Raw genomic sequence first — 22,658 nt, 5'->3', positions numbered from 1 at the left:
TTTATATGAATGCCACCCCAAAACTTGTACGCTACAGATTTGCTAATACAAAAGGATGAAAAAGAAAAACAAAACCAAAAAAACATTTGGGAGGGTGGCCTAATGGTTAAGGTGTTTGCCTTACAAACACAAGGTTCAGGGTTCAAGTCTCACAAGGGATAATTGGCTAAGCTTAAAATAGCTTGTAAGGGCAGTTAGCTTAGTACTAATCTATGAACCTATAACATGCCGGAGGGATAGATTCCTGTCCTAGAGACTTCCCATACTCTGTAATAGACTACCTATGTCAAACAGAGCTCCTCATTAGCACTCTTCAAGAAAAATATTGATTGGATGGGTAATAGGAAATTCACCCCAGCGATCACTTCTGTGGTTCTGCTTGACAGGGGCACAGGAAAATAAATTCTTGGGTGCCGAAAGCCAGGGTACTTTTTTGGCTAGGCTTGTATAGGCCCCTAGGGCCAATAGCCTAGTACCTACCTATGAACAATCCCACAGAGTGCAGATTGTTTCCAATATCTTTCCTTTCAGCATCCTCTCAGTTGGGGAATTTTGTCTTCACATCCTCCTTACTTAAATTTGCTAAATTCCCAGTTGCACATTACCCTGTGGAGAAGAGAAAAAACTTGCAAGAGTGAAAAACCAATAGCAGCCACAAGAGCTCACAAAGTCAATCAGTAATACAGGTAAGGAACAGTAACTTCGGAGAAACAGGATTTGGGAGATGATGGTAAACCTGTAAATCATAAACCATAAGTAGGGCAAACAGCATGGGACAGCCATGAATTTAATGAAATCTAAGGCTATACAAATGAGCAGAAAACAGGGCATAAAAAAAGCCTCTTGTGTTAACAGTCTATGGTTTCTCACAGTCCTGACAGTTTTACTATACTACTTGGTACTGTCAGCAATCACAAAAACCAAGGTGAGAGCACACCTCGGATATGTTCCTTATACTACTTGGTACTGTCAGCAATCACAAAAACCAAGGTGAGAGCACACCTCGGATATGTTCCATCCTCACTTAAGATTAAAACTGCCTTTATGAAAAATATTAAAGCATCTGGCTCCAGGTGAAGGGATGTACACAGACATTTTTGTTGTTGTTTGGAGTACTTTGAAGAAACAGGAATTTTCAACAGCTCTATTATATCAGAATCCATACCCACATTAACATGAACATCCTCTGCTTTTGGAGATGTACTTAAACACAAAACAGAAAGAACAGGGAGCAAAAAGCTTACGTAGGAGAGACAAAAGCAGGACAGGAGATGCAAAGTAACCAGACATGAGTTAAGATTCTCATTTCCCCCAAAACTTTTTTTTTATGCCAAAATCCCAGCACCAGCTGTATATTGTTTTATTTATGGGGTCCTCTACTATTTTTCTAACCACTGGTGTCATGTCTGGAAACAGCCAGCTTCTGTTTACTACACACTACACCTCCTTGGCTAAATACATTTTTCATACAAATAAAAATTAACAGTTTCTTAGGTTCATAGGTTAGTACTAGGCTACCTTGCCCTGTCAGGCCATTTTAAGCCTAGCCAGTTACCCCATGTGAGAATCAAACCCTGCACCTTGTGTCTGTAAGGTAAACACCTTAACCATTAGGCCAATCACCCACCCTTTGTAACAGTTATGGCCATAATACCTTTCGGTGTACATCTTGGCGTTGCCACCTGATTTATATATGCAGATTTCAGTTCAAAAATGAGAAACTAAATCTTCATTTTAACAGTTCCAGACTCTGTATACCCTTGCCCACTCACCCCCCCCCCACACCCACACACACACCATACAAATGAAGTCATGTCTTGTGGTTAAGAAGCATGGTCCGATTTTCATTCATGCTCACTCATTATGTGGTAACATTTACAAGACACTTACATTTTGATGGCATGTAAGGACCACATGGTACACCTAGTCTACTACTGCCCTTTGTTTTAAGTGGATCCATTAGAGGTTTAAAAAGTATTAACCTACCCTCCCAACCATCCTAAGGATAGCCCTATGCAGGCCCCTTTTACTCCTTAATTCACTCACTCTTTTGCCCTTACTATGTACTCAGGAAAATGCTAAAAAAAAAAAATCACTCACTGCACTTTGTGACATAATACTCCCTCACATTTCTCCAGAGAAGCCCGCGCTGCAAGCCTCAAACTGCATCTTTCAGTTTTCAGATAACTCTTGTGTACAATACCCACAGGAAGGCCTACTGGCATATCAATTAGCACTCACTGCATTATAGAGTTTGCTTATCCTGTTTGATTCCTGGCTGGGGTGCCTCCTGTACGGTGCTTCCAAGGATTCCCCAACATCTTCATGTGTTTTCTTCCAGAGTGTTTCCCATTTCCTACCACATACCCAAAATAGACAAGTAGGTAAACTTTTGAAGTTCCAAACTATTGTGTATGCACAAATCGACAGTCTGCAGATGTCCTGTAACCTTAACAGCAGACTGGACTGTGAATGCAGTCAGCAAATCCTTACTGATGATGGCCCACATATCTAAACTTAACTGTTTCTCACACAAAGCAATACAATTCAATAGCATGCCAAAAATGAGACCTAAATAAGGAAGCACGTAAGAAATGCTACAGATTTAAAGGAAAAGACAAACTTCAAGTTTAGTAGAAGCACATGGTAGAAACTCTACCCAGTGGAAATCTAACAGTTGGATGGACTGCCGTCTTAGGCTCAAATCTTCCATGGAAGGAAAGTTCTTTGCACTTGGATGAAAAGTGTGGGTCATATGTGAAGGACAGGTGATAGAAGAAAGGGCTAACATGCTTTTGCTGATAAAAATCAACAATTCTTCTTGTTGACAAGTGTAGGACTTTAGGATTGATCAGAGCTGGAATAAGGATTTGAAGAGAAAAAAAAAAGTTTCAGGCAGAGTATGAAGGTCCCATGCCAATTGTGTAAATGGATAATGCCTTGACTACGGCTTAGGTGATCAGAGTTTGTCGTCAAGCTCCTAAGCTGCTATTAACAGCCAGAAGCAATGTTGAGAGTCTGCACCTGTGTCACAGAGGGATAATGCTAGGACTATGGCCCAGACAAAATAATGAGATCAAACAGCAGCTTGGGAAATTGGAGGCACAAGAGAGAGGATGGGCAAGTCTATCCTGCTCTCTTTAATAGCCACGAAAACTAATAGTTGTGTTAAACAATAAAAAAAGTTAATCTGCTTAATGCAACAGCATCAGTATTTTTCATAGATATACGATGCAATTGTTTGACAGGGATCTATTTCAAGTAGTTAAAAATCAGGTTATTGATGACTTATACAAAAGGGGGGGGTCTACTTACTGCCCCATCCATCTGTGCACATGTGAAGTTGTGTTCATCAGCCTGGAAAAATCCTGGTCAGAACTGCCCAACTGGGGCTGCAGACGAGTAGCTACATAGTTATCCATGTGCATTTGGATAGTAGGACACGTGCAAATATGCCACCGTCCACATGGGGTCAGGAGATGTGCAGCTATGCCATCCACATGGGGTCTGGAGATGTGCAGCCATGCCACCATCCACATGGGGTCAGATGATGTGCAGCTATGCAGCCATCTACATGGGTCTGGCAAAGTGCAACTACTCATCTATCCGTGAGGGTCTGACAGTGTGCAACTATGAAACCAACCTTATGAGATAATCTGTTATCAGACAGACAGGATTCCAAGCTTGGAAATGAAAAGAGGTTAACAAGTGTTGCTGTTACGTCACAGCAGCAGTAAAAGAGAATAGCATTTACAACAGTGTAAGAGCAGTGCAAAGTATGCAGATACACATTCATATTTAACAAGATACCATTTACTTGCGTGTTGTTCCACACCATTTAGGAAGTATGCCTTGCAAAGAATGAACCAAAACAAAACACAACCTTAAAAGGGTCAGTATAAGACTTTTTAAAGGTTGGGTTTTGAACATTCATTGCTACTAGAACCATACCTCTCAACTTTTTTTTTTTTTTTTAAATTAAGAATTCTGTATAAAGCCAATAATAATGGGAGACAAAGGCTCCAAATATGAGACAATTTTTACATAACGCTCTTAAATTTACTTAAAAGGTTACTGGAACAAAAGGCTTTGTATCAAAAACAATGAAGTTACTATTTTCTGAATAAGCACAAGACATTAAATACACTGTGATTTACTTGAAACACCTCAATTTTACAAAGGACAGGGTAAAAATAGGAGGCAAAAGTCATTGGCATTATGCAAATAACTGGAACCATCATGGATAGTGTAGTATCAGTTACTTAATGAAAGAACTTATGTTTTCTTTCCTGAATCTCACTGTTACGAAAAATTAACAACATGTGCAAATTGTTGAAGGAAAATATCACATAATGGGACTGGATACCAACATACTTTATAAACAGCCATTCTGAAATGCCATATGAAGAGATGCATTACAACTAAGGAACAAAGGTGCGTGTGTGTGTGTGTGTGTGTGTGTGTGTTGCAACAGACACTGTTAATTCCTGTTCACTCACTCATGACTCAAAGACTTCAAATTAAGAAACATACATGTCTAGCCTAAAAATAAACACACACGAAGCAGATACAATGCAAATGATTAACGTTGCAACTTGGCATGAAGACAAACTAGATTGTTTTAGATTCCCATCTTTAATCCTTGGTAGTACTAGTTTAGATTCCCATCTTCAATCCTTGGTAGTATTAGTTTAGATTCCCATCTTTAATCCTTGTTGGGAATGGTACTCAAGAAGGAATTTATTTAGAAAATACCAAAAACAATGAAACCATTGTGGTCGTAAACTTAAATATTCCTTTTCTGTAAGCCAGTAACAAATCTTTTTGGTGTTATGCATTACTTCAATATTTAATAAATTTGTGTGTGTTCACTATTTTGAGAGACTTTGAAAGCAGCATATACTTCAAGAAGTGACCAATCTGAGAAGCTGTACTATATTTAACAAAATCATTATTGTATGAATGCATGCTAATTGTTATGGATAACCCAAATAAAGAATAGTGGAAATAAGATAATTGGTGAAAAATGGTGACTAATCTTATTTGGATTCATGTAATTTACTACAAATAGTGACTTATTTGGTTTTAGTTAATATATTAACTCACATTATCCATAAACATCAATTCATAAAGAAAAGAAAATACAAGTTAACCACCTGTGAAGCTTCAGCTAGTAATCTAAATACTTTCATTTTTGCTCACATTTAAAGGAAACCGTCCAGCAGATACAGACGATAATGCCCAGTATAACAGAAATTATATGTTCTAGAACTGGCATAATGAGAAATGTATTCAAGTTTGCGACACACACAGGGTTTTCAGTAGGGTTTTCATATGACCACTTTAGTATCCCTTGTTACAGCAGGCAGACCTTTAAAGTGGAAGCAGATGTATTACAGAACATTTATGAAACATCTTAAAGGCAGAAAATCAATGATCTATGCTCTGTTAGTTTCCTTTACCATTGTTTTGTTGTCAAGGTGTTGTAAAAACAACAAAACTTTCTTAAAGCAGGACTGAAACATGATCATTCATCACATCATTTCAAAACATTCCACCGAACTCTGCCAGCAGGCACCGCTCCTTAAAAAAACATCCAACCACGTTATTCCAGATGCTCTATACAACTGGAAAAAAAATCTATAAATCTGATTTTACTTTTTATATTCTATTCTGTCATGTATGGTATGTAATCAAACTGCATTTTAAACTTCACCAATGAACTCACTAGTTTGCTTTAATCATGCGTTTATCAAACCAACAAGACATGTTCTAACATGTACACACTTCCACAAAGTTTACAATAAGTATAGATCATAAAATCAGTCAGGTATTGTTCTTTAAATTAGGTGTCCTGAAGTCTGGCAAAGACGTACTAAAAACACACATCTATACTATCTTATCGAGCTTTCAGAATACTGAATCTAATACGGTCGACACTATATCATCGAATTCTGAAACATCGAAAGATAAAAAAAAAAAAAAAAATGCCTAACAAAAATAAAACTTACCTTTGCAAGCAGGGGGGAGGGGGGAGCTCCCCTGCTTCCCCCATGTGGGGGGCTCCACCCCCCATACTTAACCGTACTACATTGAACTAAACGGAAATTTCCCCTTACGGAGATTTCCATTTAAACATTCGATGTTGTTTGCTTTCGCTAATCTGGCGCCGACAATATCAGCTTCGATATTGTTGGCCTTCGACAACGTGAAGTAGACCCCTAAAAACTACTGGTTTCACAATCCATGAGAGACATGGGTGCTCGATGAGGAGTGAATTTATGATTTGTCATCCAGTCGTCCAAATTATGTTTATAGAGTAACAGAAGTACTAAGCTTCACGTGAAGTGGAAGGCTTTTCTACAGTATCAGTATTTCTATGAAACATACTTATCCCTCCAACATGTCTTATTTATGTTGCATTAGAGATGGAGACACCTTGAATTGGTGTTCACACTATTATTTGACTGGCAAATGGGTAATAGATCTAACAGGATAGGGCCGGATGAATGTACACAAGGTAGAATTCGCCTCTTAGAATCTTGTATGATATCTAGAAGACAGACTAGGCTTTGAGATGGTCTGCATTTCTTTTTAGGGAGAAAGCATTGGGACCATTCCCCAACTGGGACAAGTGTATGGACAGGTACATTCTTATATTCAGTGATTGAACTAAAAGCTGAATACAGTGGAATGATACCATCCTTGAACCTGGATGCCATACCTTCAGATACAAGTTTTGTGATGAAAACAGGCTCTCTTACAGTAGCGGATATGTGGTGATCAAGGAGAAGTTCATTGTCAACATAGGTTCCCAGATCCTTTACTGTGGATTCAACTTTTAGGTATGTATTGTAAAGGTTAGCATCACAAGAGAAGTCATGCTTACCAAAATATACCATCACATACATCTTGACATTTGCTTTTAGTCCATGGATTTAAACACCAGCCATTTGTTTAGGAAATGCGGTCTTGGAAGATATTGATATATTCTGGGTAATTTATGATGGCAGTAAATTTACAATCTGTAAATTTGGTCAACCATAAACCTTTAACATTTGACTTGACTTCTGAGAAGTAAATGCTGATGAGAAGTGGCCCAGGACTGAATTTGGGGTAATCCACATCTGACCGGTCTTCTGAAGGAGGTAGATCTAGCCATTCAATTTCTCTGGGAGCTGTCTGTGAGCCAGTTTACTAAATGAGATACATAGGAATTTACATTTAGCTAGGAGAGAGTTTACCTATGATGTCAGTGTGTGTGTGATGGTGCCAAACATTTTGAAGAGGTCTAGACATGTGGGTGTACACTGAACTGCCCTATTCCATTGCTTCAGTAACCTTCTCAAAGAGGTTGACCATGTTAAGTAGGTTAAGATCTGCCCTTGACAAGCTCAAACTGGCTTGGGTCAAGAGTTTATAGGTTGCTTATGTCATTACTCTGTTTCCATAATGATCCTTTCCATAGCCTTGCAGATATGGCTGGTTGGGCTTACGAGGTCTATATTTACTTGGGTCCGTTGATCCTGTCCCCCACATTTGTGCAAGAGGAGGACAGTTGCTGTCCTCCATTCAAATAGGATGAATCCTGTTGAAGATGGATACCGACTTGTCTCTGTAGGGGTATGACAAATCCTGTTTTAGGCTAACTAATATGTTATCTGGTCCAATGGCAGTTGTGTTCTTGGCCTTGGATAGTGCCATGAGAACTTATTCAAGAGAAAGTTTGTGGGGGGGGGGGGGGTAGATATATGAGAATATTGGAGGGGAGGTAAAGTTAAGATAAATTTGTACAGATTGGTTATGCCCTCTGGCTAGGACTACATTGTATCATTTGTCATTAATTCTGCACAATGCTGGGCGTAGTTTCTTACATTTCTAATGAAGTCAAAGAAGCCTTTGTACTTAACATTCACCTGTCTAGTTTTACCTCATATCTGGCTTTGGTTGATTTGATCAAAGTTTGAAGTTCCACGTTTGGTTTTAATAAGATTGTTTATAGCATCTTGAGAGTGAAGTCTATTTTTGCATGCACCGAGTTTTTTCTTTTATTATAGAGAGACTGCTTATAATTGTGTTTCACCATAGGGGTTTATGCTTAAATGTCATTGTATTTATTACAGAAAAGGGAACAGACATGTCTATGTCGCTACATACATGCTCTAAAATTTGGTGGCAGAGGTTTCTGTATAAACAGTGGTGCCATCAGGTCTGAAGGGAATTTTAAATTTGGTCAGGTCATCACTCAGTATTAGTAGATTCTTTTTTTTTACCTGAAGCAGGAAGCCTCTTCCAATACCACTGTATACAGAGATTATGCCAAGGTTACACACATTTATGGAAAAGTCACAAACCACATATCAGTGCCCCAAAATAACACAGAGAAACTCCAAGAGGAATGCAGCAGAGTGGTAAGACAAGTCACCTGTCCCATCAGCAAAACTCCTGTGATGCAATTACAAGCAAAATCAAAAGGAGAAATGTTTAAATGCCAATCCCTTTGGCTTGCCTAAAAAGGAGCATAAAAAAGCTCATAATTCAGATTGCACAATTAAGGGAAGACTGCTCATATCAGCATCTCTAAACCAGTAACTGCCAGTATTCACTGATTAAGTCTGCTCTGGTGCCAAACCTATTTTGTGTTGATAAGCAACCTACTGATATTGGATGCCCGAGTAACAAGACAGTACCTCGATAAACAACATCTCTTGGTAAATGGGAATCTGACCTGTACATTTTTTGGTATATGGAGATCCTAAACATCTTTAGAAACCCTGTTTGAGTTTAAGTTTCACTGCATGTAAGAACTCATTTTCTTATGTGGGTCCCACTACATTCTACTACCTTTTAGTGTATGTGGGTCACAAAAGTCCTAACCTTTTTGTTTATGGACATCAAAATGGAGGTTTAGTACCTCTTTGTTTACACTAGTCATGCCAAATTTTTGTACTTCTATGTATGATGGCCAGTCACCTCCATTTTTTCCACCGGGGGGGGGGGGGGTCACAATTTTAGTCTACTAATGGCACTGCAGTTTGCAATTTATTAGGCAATGACTTGACCTAGGGTTGAATGACCTGCAAAACAGGATGGGAACAAGTACCCCAGAATAGCCATGGCAAAAAGATGGAAGATATAATTGTGCTACGTCTCACATCAAAGGGGCAGCATTTAAATCCTGCAGGATTTCTCTAACCTCCTGCATTGCATGAAGCAGAAAATAAATCAACAATGCCTTCATATATGGGGAAACAGTTCAGTTTGTATTACAATCCAGTGGGGTCCACCTTTTAACTTCAAAATAAATGCCAAGCAGTCTTAATCACCACCAACCTGGATGGAAGTTATGGTGGCTGTAATACCTAAAGACTGTAAAACACAAACAACCATATAGACCATTTCAGTTTTAAATCATGGGATAAAGTGTGCGTCATGTGTTTTTTGGAGAGGAGGTGAATATTGACAGAACCATAGTGATCCAGAAGGAATCAGAATGCAAGTAAATACTCCTGTCATTGGTGGGTACTGATGCAAATTAAATTTTTGACAGAGTAAGTTGGGACTTTATGAGTAGGGCAAGGAAGCATCTGCATTCCCTGAAACAATAATAAATTAGTTAGGTGGACATACGAGGGATCAGTGGCAAAATTTAAAGTGGGAGGGTTTCCTTCTGAACAGATGACCCACGAAGGGATGTCCTCTTTCCCTTTTGTTATCTGCATTACATTTAGTCACTGGCATAGAAAATAATGGACTCAAATTCAAGGATATAATTAGTATGGTAATCAAAAATAGTTGGCCTTATTTGCAGATGGTATTATTCTGTACCTTGTAATACCAGAAAAGGACAGCCCAGTGTTGTGGAACATTCTGAGACAGTTTTAGTTTTAAGTCTTTTCAAGATATAAAATTATTGAAGACAAAACAAAGGCTACAGCTGTAAACTGAATTGGTTCAGCAATGTACATATTTATGGGGACATGATAAATATTTAGGAGCATGGGTTAAAAAGGATTCTGTTATGTCAGCTAAAGGTATGTGGGAAGAGACTAAACAAAAGGTAATACAAAACGTAGTATTTCCATGTGCTAATTTCCATTTTTATACCTTAAGGTCAGTTTCCACAAATGTGAATTCATTAGCCCCTGCTGAGTTGCTTTACTTGACAATACTTAAGAATATCTTGCTTATGGATATGAATAGCTACATGCAAGCAATGAAAATGTTTTTAGTCCCTTTAGTTTTATATACAGGTCAGGCATATTTTTAATCAACCAGAGGTGAAGTGCTGGACAGCAGTAAATAAAGAGTTGAAGGATTTTATCTGGTAGGGGAAGAGGGCAAGGGTCAAGTGTGATAAATTTATCCTTAAATAGAACAATGTGGTTTAGGATTACCCAATCCTTCCACTAAAACAATCTGGTTTAGGATTACCTGATTTGAATGGATATTTTAGAGCAACACAGGTAAGGCTCATGCACAAGACATAAGCAGAAAGCTATAATTCAAAGTGGAAATGGACGATGAAAAAGGGAAAAAAATAAGGAGAGAGTGGGATATCAGATGCAGATGCTTAAGAATATCAACAGCCCTACAGAATGTAGAGTAACTAAGCCAACACAAGAATGGAGAAAGGGGTTTCTGCCAAAAGGGATTACTGCGATTAGGAGTATAGATAATAGGCAAGAGGGGGTTGGAATTTACTGGAGAAAACTGGCAAAGGAACTATGGTATTAAGAGCAAATAACTAGAGAGAGGGAAAGATCCCACGGTAGTGGTGCTGCGGTAGCGTTGTCACCTCACAGCAAGACGTTGTCCCGTTCGATTCTCAGCTAGAGCGTCTTCTGTGTGGAGGCATGCGTGAATGGGCATGCCTTCATTGAAGGTTGTGCGTCAGGGCTGGTAACTTGGCACGTAAGTCCACTACCAAACATTAGCGGACCGGAGTTCCACTGTGGCGACCCCTAACCGGGATAAGCCGAAAGACACAACAACAAAAGCAACTAGAGAGGGAAAGAGAATGGGAAGAGGCCAAGAAGACATCTGGACTGCAGGCTAGAAACTGCCTTCAGGGATTGATATCAATGTCTATGCAACAAGAAAGGGCTAGGGGAATCCCAAGTGAAATATCTGCTCTAGTAGAGTTTGAGTTGAGAACAGATGCCACTGTGAGTAGAGCACATAAAATATTGCACAATAACTACAGGAAACAGAGGAGCTTATAAAAAAGAAAGACTAAATAAGCAATTCACAAGGAAACAATAGGAGGGAATATGCATGGCTCCCAAATATGCAAAGTCTATAAGATTTAGGATTTTTGCTTGGAAGTCTTTTGCCTAGGTATTTTTTTTATACCCCAAGCACACTCCAAAGAATTTTTCCTCAGACAGATGGCAAATGTTGGGAGATATGGTATGGAAGAAAAAGGCAACGGGAAACGTATGTGTTTTGGTAATAAAATGAGTTGACAAAACTTAAGCATTCCCTACAGGGTACTCATAAATATTGGATGAGCAAATGGGAGTAACAAAGGAAATGATTTTTGAACTGGGACACAGGATCTGAATTGCCTAGACCTAGTAAGGCCTTAAGTTTAATTCTGGTGGCTGCCAAAAAAGCAAACAGAATGGGAATTAAAGTTTAAACCAACTCTAATTGAAGACTGTAGCACTAAGTTTGATCTTTAGAATAGGGTAGGAGAAAATTACATAGAAAAAGTTGGAAATTGTAAGAACAATACATGCAGAAAGTTTTGGAGGAGGCGTGAGGAGGCGTGAGGTTTAAGGCAAGGCAGGAATGGGTCAGTTTATGTAGGACTGATGAACTGCTACTCTCCTCGTCATGTTAGCTTATGTTTTACTTTATATCCCTCACATACACTGGTCCACTCTCTTTTCATTAACTTCCCTCCCATTACTGTCTGATGCGCACTGTTCTTCACAAATTTTATATATTGCACATGTCCCTTATATCATGGCAGCCTCGGTTATGCAACCTGAAGAGAAAGAGCTGTCACATGCATAGACTGCAGCCCATGATCAAAATACAGCCTGTTGAAACATAGCTCATATTTCAGCTTGTGGAATACAGTTTATGCTCAGATGAAGTTTGTGGGAATACAACTCGAGTGGGTTACAATCTGTGGAAAAACAGCTTTTGTATGTCTTTTTGCCAAAAGACAATCAATCTAGCTCTGCTCTTGCTCAACACCAGGATACACTATATACCCCTAAAGGTGAACAAAATACCTATTCATACTTTAAAATCTCCTCACTCTCCCTTCTTCACTTCTATCAATTTCTCTCTAAATATACCATAAGCTTGCTTCTCTCACGTCATATTGCAATTCCTGTTTGTATTAGACTAATTTACCATTCATTTCTCTACGAACTGGCTAAAATTTCTCAACTATTAAATCATTGTCATACAACTTCCATTTATTCTTAACCATTGTTTTCATATTACATATAATTTTATATACTTAAAACTGTATTTTTTTTGTATTATTTTTAAAAGACTGTAAAATTATTGTTCTTAAATGTTTTGTAATACTTTGGAGCTTTTCTCACTGATCTTCTGCAGAAAATTGCCTCCTACCCAGTCAGACATTCCCAGTAATCAAATGTCAATAACTAAATAAATATTTGGCTAGTACATTTACTATGCCTCCCTTGCACGATACCAAAAGAAAAAAAGAAAAAAAAACAGATATAGCAGTAACTTAGTACTTGTGGCTGAAATATGTTCCTTTTTCACGTGTGCCATCATATATGTCTCAGATTTCATAAGGGAGAATTCTGCTGTCTTATGACTGCTGCAGTAATTGTTAAAATATAAAGCTCTTTCTAGAAAAGGTATCTTAAATCCCCATAAAAGAATTGCAACTAGGTACGGATGCAGAAACCGGTTTTTTTCTATTTAAATTACTTTGTTGAACAGGATGATTCCACAAGGCCTACTCTCTTGTTTTCAGGAGACACCCAAGGTAATTTAAACAGAATGGGGAAAATTTAGCCAAGACACCAGGGTACCATCACTTTGGGCATGTAGGCCCTTATTTTACCAGACATCTTAGACATGCACACAGGGTTCTACATCATTACCTCAAAATGTACAAGTTCAATACACAACAGCTTTGTACACTTTGTCATGAAACCAATTCCTCTAAGTACATGAAGTTCTAAACTATATTCTCAAGTAGAGCATCAATCTGCTAAAAACGTATATAAGCACATTTGTAAGGGTGGGCCTGCCCTCTCGTATCCCAACACACCCTTCCTTACATATACTGATGTTTTGTCAGTCTAAAACTGCTCTAGCTCAAAAAAAAAAAAAATAAAAAAAAAAAAAAAGAGAGATAGTTAGAGAAATATTACAAGTTTTAATGTCACCTTGTTTTGTAAAAATGGAGGACACTACTTCAGACCTTAACATATCATTGCAGTAACAAGAAACCTTCTAATAAGGTACTCAGAGTCTACAATCTTAAGCAAATGCAAAATGAACTGGTATAATTTTAAGCAAGGCAATCTATACTATGTAGCACCTCATCACACCAGTCCACCATTCAGTTCTGCCCTAATGACAGCATTAAAACAGGATTACAAGTATCCTATATAACAGACCACACCATATTTTGGTCTTCCTAAAATCAAAGGCAAGTGGATGACCCGTTTAGTTAATTCAATACATAAATACCGTACTGAAAAACCAAGATGTGTATCAATCCAAGATAAACCCCCTTAAAATTAAAACTTTAAACCCCCTTTAAAATTAAACTGGATACATGGTGATTACTTATTTAGGAGCAAGGCTCTTCTGCTGGAAAGTAGATTGAGCTATGATGCATGTATAAATGATGCTAGTTTGTGGCCTGAAAATCACCTGGATCATGAATCCCAAGGCATTACCTAAGAAACGCATCACTTATTAGTGTGGAAAACTAGTATGAGGTCTCTCTCCCTCTGTAGTCTTCTGCATCTAAGATTTTTAATCTTTAGTGATAGGAATATAAAAGAACAATTAGGTGAGCATTTAATAAGATGTTGAACCATCTCAACTTTAAAAATCAAAGAACAAGAAGATCACAAAAATCAGGTAAAATACTTTTAAGGGCAAACATTCCAATTTTGAATCTTGCAGTTAGGCTATATGGATGTTGACAGTTGATATTTATGAGTCAATTGATAAAAATAAATGAGTCAATTGACCTAGCTGCCTTAATACTGACAGGAGTAATGTACTTACTGAATTTTTAACTGCTTTTGTATAAGTATAGTCCTAGAGCTCTGAAGGAATTGGCAGAAACTAGATTGTGCACACCAATAGTATACCCTTTGGATTCACTGGGACCAAAAGCATGATTTTCATTTGGGAGACATTGAACTGCATTTTATTCGCTATAGCCCATTCATGAACATAGTCAACATTACTCTGTATAAGTTGCGTGACTTATGAGTTTATGATACTACTTAAAAGACCACCAATACATGAAACAGGTAAAATACCACTGGCAATAAACCATGTGGATCGACCAACTAAATTTGGCAAAAGAAATAAAAAAAACACACAAACACGGCAGAACTGCGACTCCGTAGGGTACCAGTGTTAAGTAAAAGTTAAATAAAAAAACAAAGTACACTAGAAATATAAAACTTCAATGAACGGCAAGCACTTCGCAATTAAAAATTGCTTCTTCAGACCATACAAAAGTAAAAAACAAACAGTGTGCTAGCTAAATACCATTAACCAATTAAGGCTGTTGACCAATAGATATCAAAAACTTGTTATGTAACTAAGATACACACATAAAACTTCTAATAAACATCAGTACTGTTGTCACTGCATTACATAAATAGGTATACTAACAGATAAAACACAAGAAACAAAACAAAGCACACAGTTGTTTGGCTAATGCAATAGAACAAAACACCTCTTCATGCACAATAATAGTGATCCTGAATACGTTTGCGTAGACGCCTATTCGTCTTTCTCACGTAAAAAGATCCACATAATATACAGTGGGCTACATAAACTAGGTTCTTAGTGTTGTAATCATACTTCAAAACTGTATATTTTATCACTATCTAGATGAAGGAAGAGTGTGGGAATAGTCAATGAAATCACAACAGAAGCACTTATTGCACTTCCTAGTACCCGATGGGCATGACTGTTGTGACTTCATATTACTAAAAAGTCCCCAATATATGCTGTATGCCAAATGCCAGACAGAAAATTCAATCCAGTAGATGCAATTTAAATTTGGGTCAAGCAGAGCCTCTCTTTCTCCAGAGGAGATGCACAAAGGGTTGGCTTAGCACATTAAACTTCCAATCAGCCAGCTTGGATCCACTGCATCACTATTACTCAACAGAAAGATTTTGGATCAGAATTCGATGGTCAAGGAAATTTAAATACTGATGTGGTCATTTTTGGCAAGGTCCTCAAAAAACAGGAAATGTAGTCACCATCTTCAAATGAATATATGTCTTTTAACTGGTTTATTTTCAGATCATCAGAAATATCATTAAAAATAACTATATCCTATATAACTCTTTAAAAAAAAACACACAAATCACCAGGATAACTGCTTGTTTCCATCATTACCTAACAAGAAAATGCAGATAAGGTTCATCTGCCAGTTTAATGAAGAAGATTAGGGCTGTGCACTCTTAATGAACTTCATAAGACTGTCTTGGCTTTGAACTTCTAGTTTTGGTTTACCTGCTGGATGACTATGAGGAAGCCACGTAACAAGAGAGTCTGAAGTTAGCCCTGAAAAAAGGCACCTGTGTCTAGTGGATTTAGCCAGACAGCTAATTTAATAAACAAAAAAAAAATGATTACCAAATGTTGCTTCCCAGATGTACTAATGCAATTTCACCATACAAAATCCATCACTGCTAATGCAGGTGTGCTACAAAGACATTTTTTTCTTTTACACTGAGACAAGTACGAAAACCACAACTGTGCACTGCCACAACCAGAGTATTCTGTGAAGTATAGACTGGATAACATTCTCTAGTACCACTACCGCACAAACCACAGTATTCTGTGAAGGAGTATAGACTGGATAACATTCTCTAGTACCACTACCGCACAAACCACAGTATTCTGTGAAGGAGTATAGACTGGATAACATTCTCTAGTACCACTACCGCACAAACCACAGTATTCTGTGAAGGTGTATACACCGGATAACATTCTATAGTACCACTACCGCACAAACCACAGTATTCTGTGAAGGAGTATACACACTGGAAAACATTCTCTAGTAAAACTACTGCACAAACCACAGTATTCTGTGAAGGAGTATAGACTGGATAACATTCTCTAGTACCACTACCGCACAAACCACAGTATTCTGTGAAGGTGTATACACCGGATAACATTCTATAGTACCACTACCGCACAAACCACAGTATTCTGTGAAGGAGTATACACACTGGAAAACATTCTCTAGTAAAACTACTGCACAAACCACAGTATTCTGTGAAGGAGTATAGACGGGAAAACATTCTCTAGTACCACTACCGCACAAACCACAGTATTCTGTGAAGGAGTATAGACTGGATAACATTCTCTAGTACCACTACCGCACAAACCACAGTATTCTGTGAAGGTGTATACACCAGATAACATTCTATAGTACCACTACCGCACAAACCACAGTATTCTGTGAAGGAGTATACACACTGGAAAACATTCTCTAGTAAAACTACTGCACAAACCACAGTATTCTGTGAAGGAGTATAGACTGGATAACATTCTCTAGTACCACTACCGCACAAACCACAGTATTCTGTGAAGGAGTATAGACTGGATAACATTCTCTAGTACCACTACCGTACAAACCACAGTATTCTGTGAAGGTGTATACACCGGATAACATTCTATAGTACCACTACCGCACAAACCACAGTATTCTGTGAAGGAGTATACACACTGGAAAACATTCTCTAGTAAAACTACTGCACAAACCACAGTATTCTGTGAAGGAGTATAGACTGGATAACATTCTCTAGTACCACTACCGCACAAACCACAGTATTCTGTGAAGGTGTATACGCCGGATAACATTCTATAGTACCACTACCGCACAAACCACAGTATTCTGTGAAGGAGTATACACACTGGAAAACATTCTCTAGTAAAACTACTGTACAAACCACAGTATTCTGTGAAGGAGTATACACACAGGATAACTTTCTCTAGTACCACTACTACACAAACCACAGTATTCCATGAAGCAGTATACACTGGATAGCATTCTCTAGTACCGCTACAGTCACTCCATCCAAGATCAAGGAGCTGTATTTACAGGAATCATGGAAACACAGATGGGTATGTATAGTGGGTGTGCCCAGTTATTCTTATACCATCAACAATAACATGACACCCGTATTATATAATGAGTGGTTAGCATTAATAGCATTCTATAGGTACTGGAATATCCAGCAACATCAATAAAAAAATCTGTTAACAAAGATACTATACATCTGGAGCGTTTCTCCCTGGGCCTCCTCTGAAAATTGGCTTCATTTCAAGTTAGAGTTTCCTGGTAAACAAATGTTAAATAAATAAAATAAAATAAACTTTATTTACAGTGTGTGGGAAGTCAAATTATAGTGAATAAGTAAAAAACTTGCACTTGTTTGCCCACACCCTAGCATTACTGAGTTTTCTGCATTTGACTAACATTTTATCATCCTTCTAATGAAATTACAGTATGCTTATCCCATAGTATTCATTGTATAAAAGACTTCACTTACTTTTCTGTAATCAACTAAGGTTTTACTATAATCTTAATAACCATAACAAATGTCTCTCATGCAATGAATCAGTGCCTAAACAAGAAGAATACCTGGGGATGCCCAAGGCAAGCAATTACAACAGAACTACAAAACACACAGCAAAAAAAAAAAAAAAAAGTCAAAGCTCATAAAAGGTGTGGACTGCATTTAGTACAATCATGCAACTATGTCTCAAATAAAAAAGTTATATTGGAAATGGACATCTGTCCAAAATGAATACATTAGGTAGCTGCTGTAACCCTCATCCCACACCTGGTTCACCATCATTTGGAGAAAAGGTAAATGCCGTTCTCCCCACTCCTTAGAAACGTCAAATAATGGCAAGTTCTTCTACTGTGGGCACTTGTTTTTGAGAAGCCCATGCATGAGGTTTTGTTCTGCAAGGCCACATGAATTCATGTTAGGTTCCTTAATGGATGCTCAACCATATCACATATGTTCTGGTACCCACTTTTACTAGTCTGTTTTTTTGCCTGGAGTTTATTATTGGGGTAAAGGAAATACCACTTACAATTTACTCTGTTACCCATATGACTAGACTAATTTCACTCAAGCACTAAATGTAGCAGCGAATGATTTAGCATGTCACAAAGCAACATCATACAACAGCTAAGTAAATCAGGGTTCCAAGTTTCGTGTCTGGTTAGCACTTTTTCATGGTTCCAGGGCTAGTGTTACCTAGCGGACTCAGCAGTGATTTTCAGCACATGAGCAGCTCCAAGAAAAAAAAATCCAGACAGATAAACTTCTAAAATCTGCACGTTAAGTTTACAACATATTTTATACTTTGTAATGAGGCAAATTAAATTTCCAGCACCATTCTTAACCCAGGTCCAAACCAATGGTAACGGATTACATGCACCGGCATTACAGTGCATTAACTTTACAAACCTCTAAAGTGCACTGAGAATCAATTCATCTTTCACAGACCTGCTGGAAGTTATTTGTTTGTAACCACACAAAAACACAGCAATAACTTAGGACTTAAAAGAAATCTGCAACATCTTAGCTCTTTGGTGACAAAGAAAATGGGATATCCCCCACCCTACTCCCCCACCCTATTCCAGCTACTAACAAGAGAAAGTATGAAGTCCTTCGTAGTGTAGATTTTAAGATAGTAACAGTAAGTACACAAACACATTATGAACTTTATAGCACTTCAGAAACTGCAGATTGCTTCCCATTACTTGTACTTACTTACACTAGTGTTTCAGTGAATATATATACATTACTCCATAAACAAGAGTATAGTTTGTGGTTATATTCAAACAAAGTTTTGTACCCATTCACATTATATCAAAAAAAAAAAAAAAAAAAAAAAAACTAGGCCATCAGAGAAGATTCGATTTTGGAGAAAAAAAAAGTCCAGCCCAAGAACATCAAAGCACTGCAGAGAAAAGGGGGTGGGGAAACAGACATTCCAGCATTTGTTAAAATCCACAAGCCATACTGTCCTGTAAAAAACTTCTGTAAAATGTTTACATGAAGATAAAATTCTAAAACAAGAACCCCAGGTAACAGTTTTATTTTCTTGACTTCAGGGCACAAAGCCACTCCCTTCAGCAAACTTCCCAAAAAAAACCTTGTGAAAGACAGGAGTACTTCGCAAAATAAACTTAGAGCAATCTTACCTGTATGAACTGTATTGTCAGTGCACTTTTGCCCACTCCTCCACCTCCGACCACTACCAGTTTATACTTTTCCTGAGCAGCAGTATCTCTGCCAGACATTCTCTTTGCTTTTAAATTAGAAAAAAAATGAAGAAAATAAAAACTCTCCTACTTCACAACCACATAGGAAAGAAAAACCTCAGAGGACCCTGCAGCAGTAAAACTCCCATCAGTTCAGTTACTTCAAATATGGCTGCTTTTTTTTTTTTTCCTTTAGGGCTGGTGGGTGGGACTGTATATGTAATAGTATTTAGAAGAAAGATGCTAATGAGTGCTTGCTCATGACTATGAATCAGGTAAATGGTTGCAGGCTGATTCACAAATCTTTACTTCCCTATTTGGTGAGTAACTACAATAAGAAGGCCGTCTATACCCTGATGAGTGGTTCCTCCCTGGGTCTTAGTGCTCACATTATCTCAAACCTCTGTAACTGATCAAATCCTATAGTTTCACATTTAAATAAGTTTAATATTTTTCTCTGCAGTATGATTACTAATTGACTACGCATATTCACTGGGGGTTAAAACTCTTCTGCAAATACATGTAGTATGCCTGAAGTAATGACAGTAGGGTTTAACCTTGCTCTATATGTTGTATAACAAATCTGTCAACTTCTTGGCACGACTGTTAAACATCTTTTTGTGATACTGCTAACACAAATGAAGGCATGAATTTAAGGCAACAGAGGCAGGGTGGGCACAAGTATGGTCTGGGAGTGGTACAAAAGGATAAATAATATGTGTCAGGGGTGCAACAGGTAGCACACTCATGTTTGGCATAGAAGGCTTTAGGTTCTATTCCCACAACAGGGAGATGGATTTCTGCAACTGCAGTACAGCATAAAGGGGATTCTGCACTCTAGAATGTGTCATTCTTCGGATGAGATTTTAAACTGAGGTTCCATCAGCCTGAGTTGGTTGTAGCAAAGGATGATGTGTAAGGTCCCAAGGCACCTATCAAAAAGAGTGGGGGAAGTTCTTTGATGTCCTGTTCAAATTTCCCCTAGTAGTATAAATACCACCTTGGCTCTCCCATGAAAAGAGGCTATTAGCTTAGTGGCATTAAACCGGTCAACAAAGGATAAATAAAATGTGCCCATACAAACATAGAATGGAACTGTCAGCAATTATTACATGAGACAGGAATGCAGACCTGTAATCTTGTTGAAATTCTCACCACCAGCTCTTTGAGGGATACTCACTGAATTCTTTGGATGGAATCACATCCTAATACTGCTGTCATATCCTGCTTCATCTATCCGTTTATCCTATACCCACAAAGTTGTCTTCATTTTAAAGAGTAGCAGTGGCCACTGTTCAGGGCTGAGGAACACTGTGCTTTATTGTGTGTGTGCTAAACTGATGACTGGAAATGTCCTGCAAAAAGTGTGTAACTTTATTTACCCTGCTGTTGAAGTACTTCTTCTGTATGTATAACCTGAATGATATACCGGCTGTGTTGAATGGTGGTCCAGTGGCTTCTCCTACTGCCTCTCAGTCTTAATGTTTTGGTCTTGACTTTCAGATGCGTTTTGAGTGAAATCTGATTTTTTTTCCTAGTTTGTTGGTTTTCTCCCAAAGCTACTTAGTGTAGCATGACTAGCTATTCAAAAAATTAAAGTCTCTACATTAAATAAGCTTTTGGCTCAGGTGACTCTTCCTTCAACTACCGCAAATGCTTCTGCTTGATTCCACTTATGACTGCCTTTGCAGAGACTCCACATTCATGTAAGTAGCCCTTATACTGGGCTATTACTTCTCTCACTTTCCGCTTTCCTTTGCAAAATGTAAAAAAAACAGTGTTGCAGGAATGAATCTGTACAGCTCAATGCTGACACTGGAAACTTTTCACTGACAAATGGTAGTATATGGTTTCAGAGGAAGGTCTGCAGCAGTAGAAACAAGAGGCATTTTATGGGCAGATGAGTGAGTTTTGGTTGGCTTGCTCCTCTCAGGTGGTACAATCGGTAGTACAAATGGCTTCAGTAGGCCTAGGTTTGACAATATAACAACCAGCCATACTGGGATAAGATTCCTTACTTAATAATGATTACCCTATAGCAGATGCTATTGTACAAGCAATAGGGGTCATACTTAATTCCTTTGGAAAGAACAGCAATAGTGAATATTCCAGCTTACATCACAGGACTGCTAAATTAGCCTGACACTCAAAACCATTACTGTTTGCTCTTTATGGCCTGTAACTGGCCAGGTCTTCAGCCAAGTCATTCATTCAGCTTCCGGCTGTTAACCACCTTCTTTGGCCATGGGTCAGATTTAATAAATAATCATTCAACACTGTCACTTGTAGCGACGTCAGCTCTGCTGACTGTGCTAATACACTCTCCTCCAAGAACACATAGAGTTTCTAAGACAGAGCAATCAGCATAAGGACCCTTAAGGTGTGAAACACTGAACCAGTGTGGAGTCTCATCTACCTATAGCATACTCACTGCAAAACCTGGAACCCCTAACCATTCCATTGGTAAATGCTTCCATTTTTGAGTGACCTAAACCCTACATGCATCTTTTGTCTAGTCTCTCTCTCTCTCTCCCAACATCTCTTACAGAATTTTGGCATTTGAACCATGATTCAGAGTGAACAGAGTGAGTCTGAATGTTGTTGTGTCTTTCAGCTTTTCCCAGTTAGAGGTCGCCACAGCGGAACTCCGGTCCGCTAATGATTGGCAGTAGATTTTTACATGCCGAGTTGCCAGCTCTGACGCAGAACCTTCAACAAAGGTACGCCCATTCACGCATGTCTCCACACAGAAGACGCTTTAGCTGAGAATCGAACAGGACAATGTCTTACTGTGAGGCGACAACACTACCGCAGCACTACCACCGCAGTATAGAGTAAGTCTGAATAGTTTCACTTATTTATTAACCAGATAAGAGAACTTATCCAATGAGGACCTTGGCCACAACATGTATTTATTTAATTACTTATTTACTTTATTTATTTAATTTAATTTATTGTATTTTATATTATTTGAATTTGTTAACAGGAAAAATCTAACTGAATAAAAACAAACCCCTTTTCAGAAGCTTGTATCTACACAACACACAATATGTAATGTTTACAGTGGATTATAAGCAAGTGTGTGTGTGTGTGTGTGTGTGTGTGTGTGTGTGTGTGTGTGTGTGTGTGTGTGTGTGTGTGTGTGTGTGTTTAT

At 38.2% G+C, this 22,658-nt stretch overlaps 1 protein-coding gene across 2 annotated transcripts in view; it reads right to left on the bottom strand.

The window, feature by feature from the left end:
* LOC122791569 (ras-related protein R-Ras2-like) overlaps positions 1-19,704 on the bottom strand; it is an 856,887-nt gene extending 837,183 nt beyond the window's left edge. Inside the window, exon 1 of one of the 2 annotated variants that reach the window (XM_044059327.1) lies at positions 19,445-19,704. In XM_044059327.1, the coding sequence (XP_043915262.1) occupies positions 19,445-19,543 (99 nt within the window). In that variant the 5' untranslated portion in view covers positions 19,544-19,704. The remainder of the gene's footprint in view (positions 1-19,444) is intronic. The other variant, XM_044059326.1, reaches the window with a different exon arrangement.
* Between the last annotated feature and the right edge of the window lie 2,954 nt (positions 19,705-22,658).

The sequence above is a fragment of the Protopterus annectens genome, chromosome 17.part0 (assembly GCF_019279795.1).
Source record: "Protopterus annectens isolate FY-2018-M chromosome 17.part0, PAN1.0, whole genome shotgun sequence".
Lineage (NCBI taxonomy): Eukaryota > Metazoa > Chordata > Ceratodontiformes > Protopteridae > Protopterus > Protopterus annectens.
Note: the sequence above shows the minus strand (reverse complement) of the source record. Positions and strands in the feature narration are given on the sequence as shown.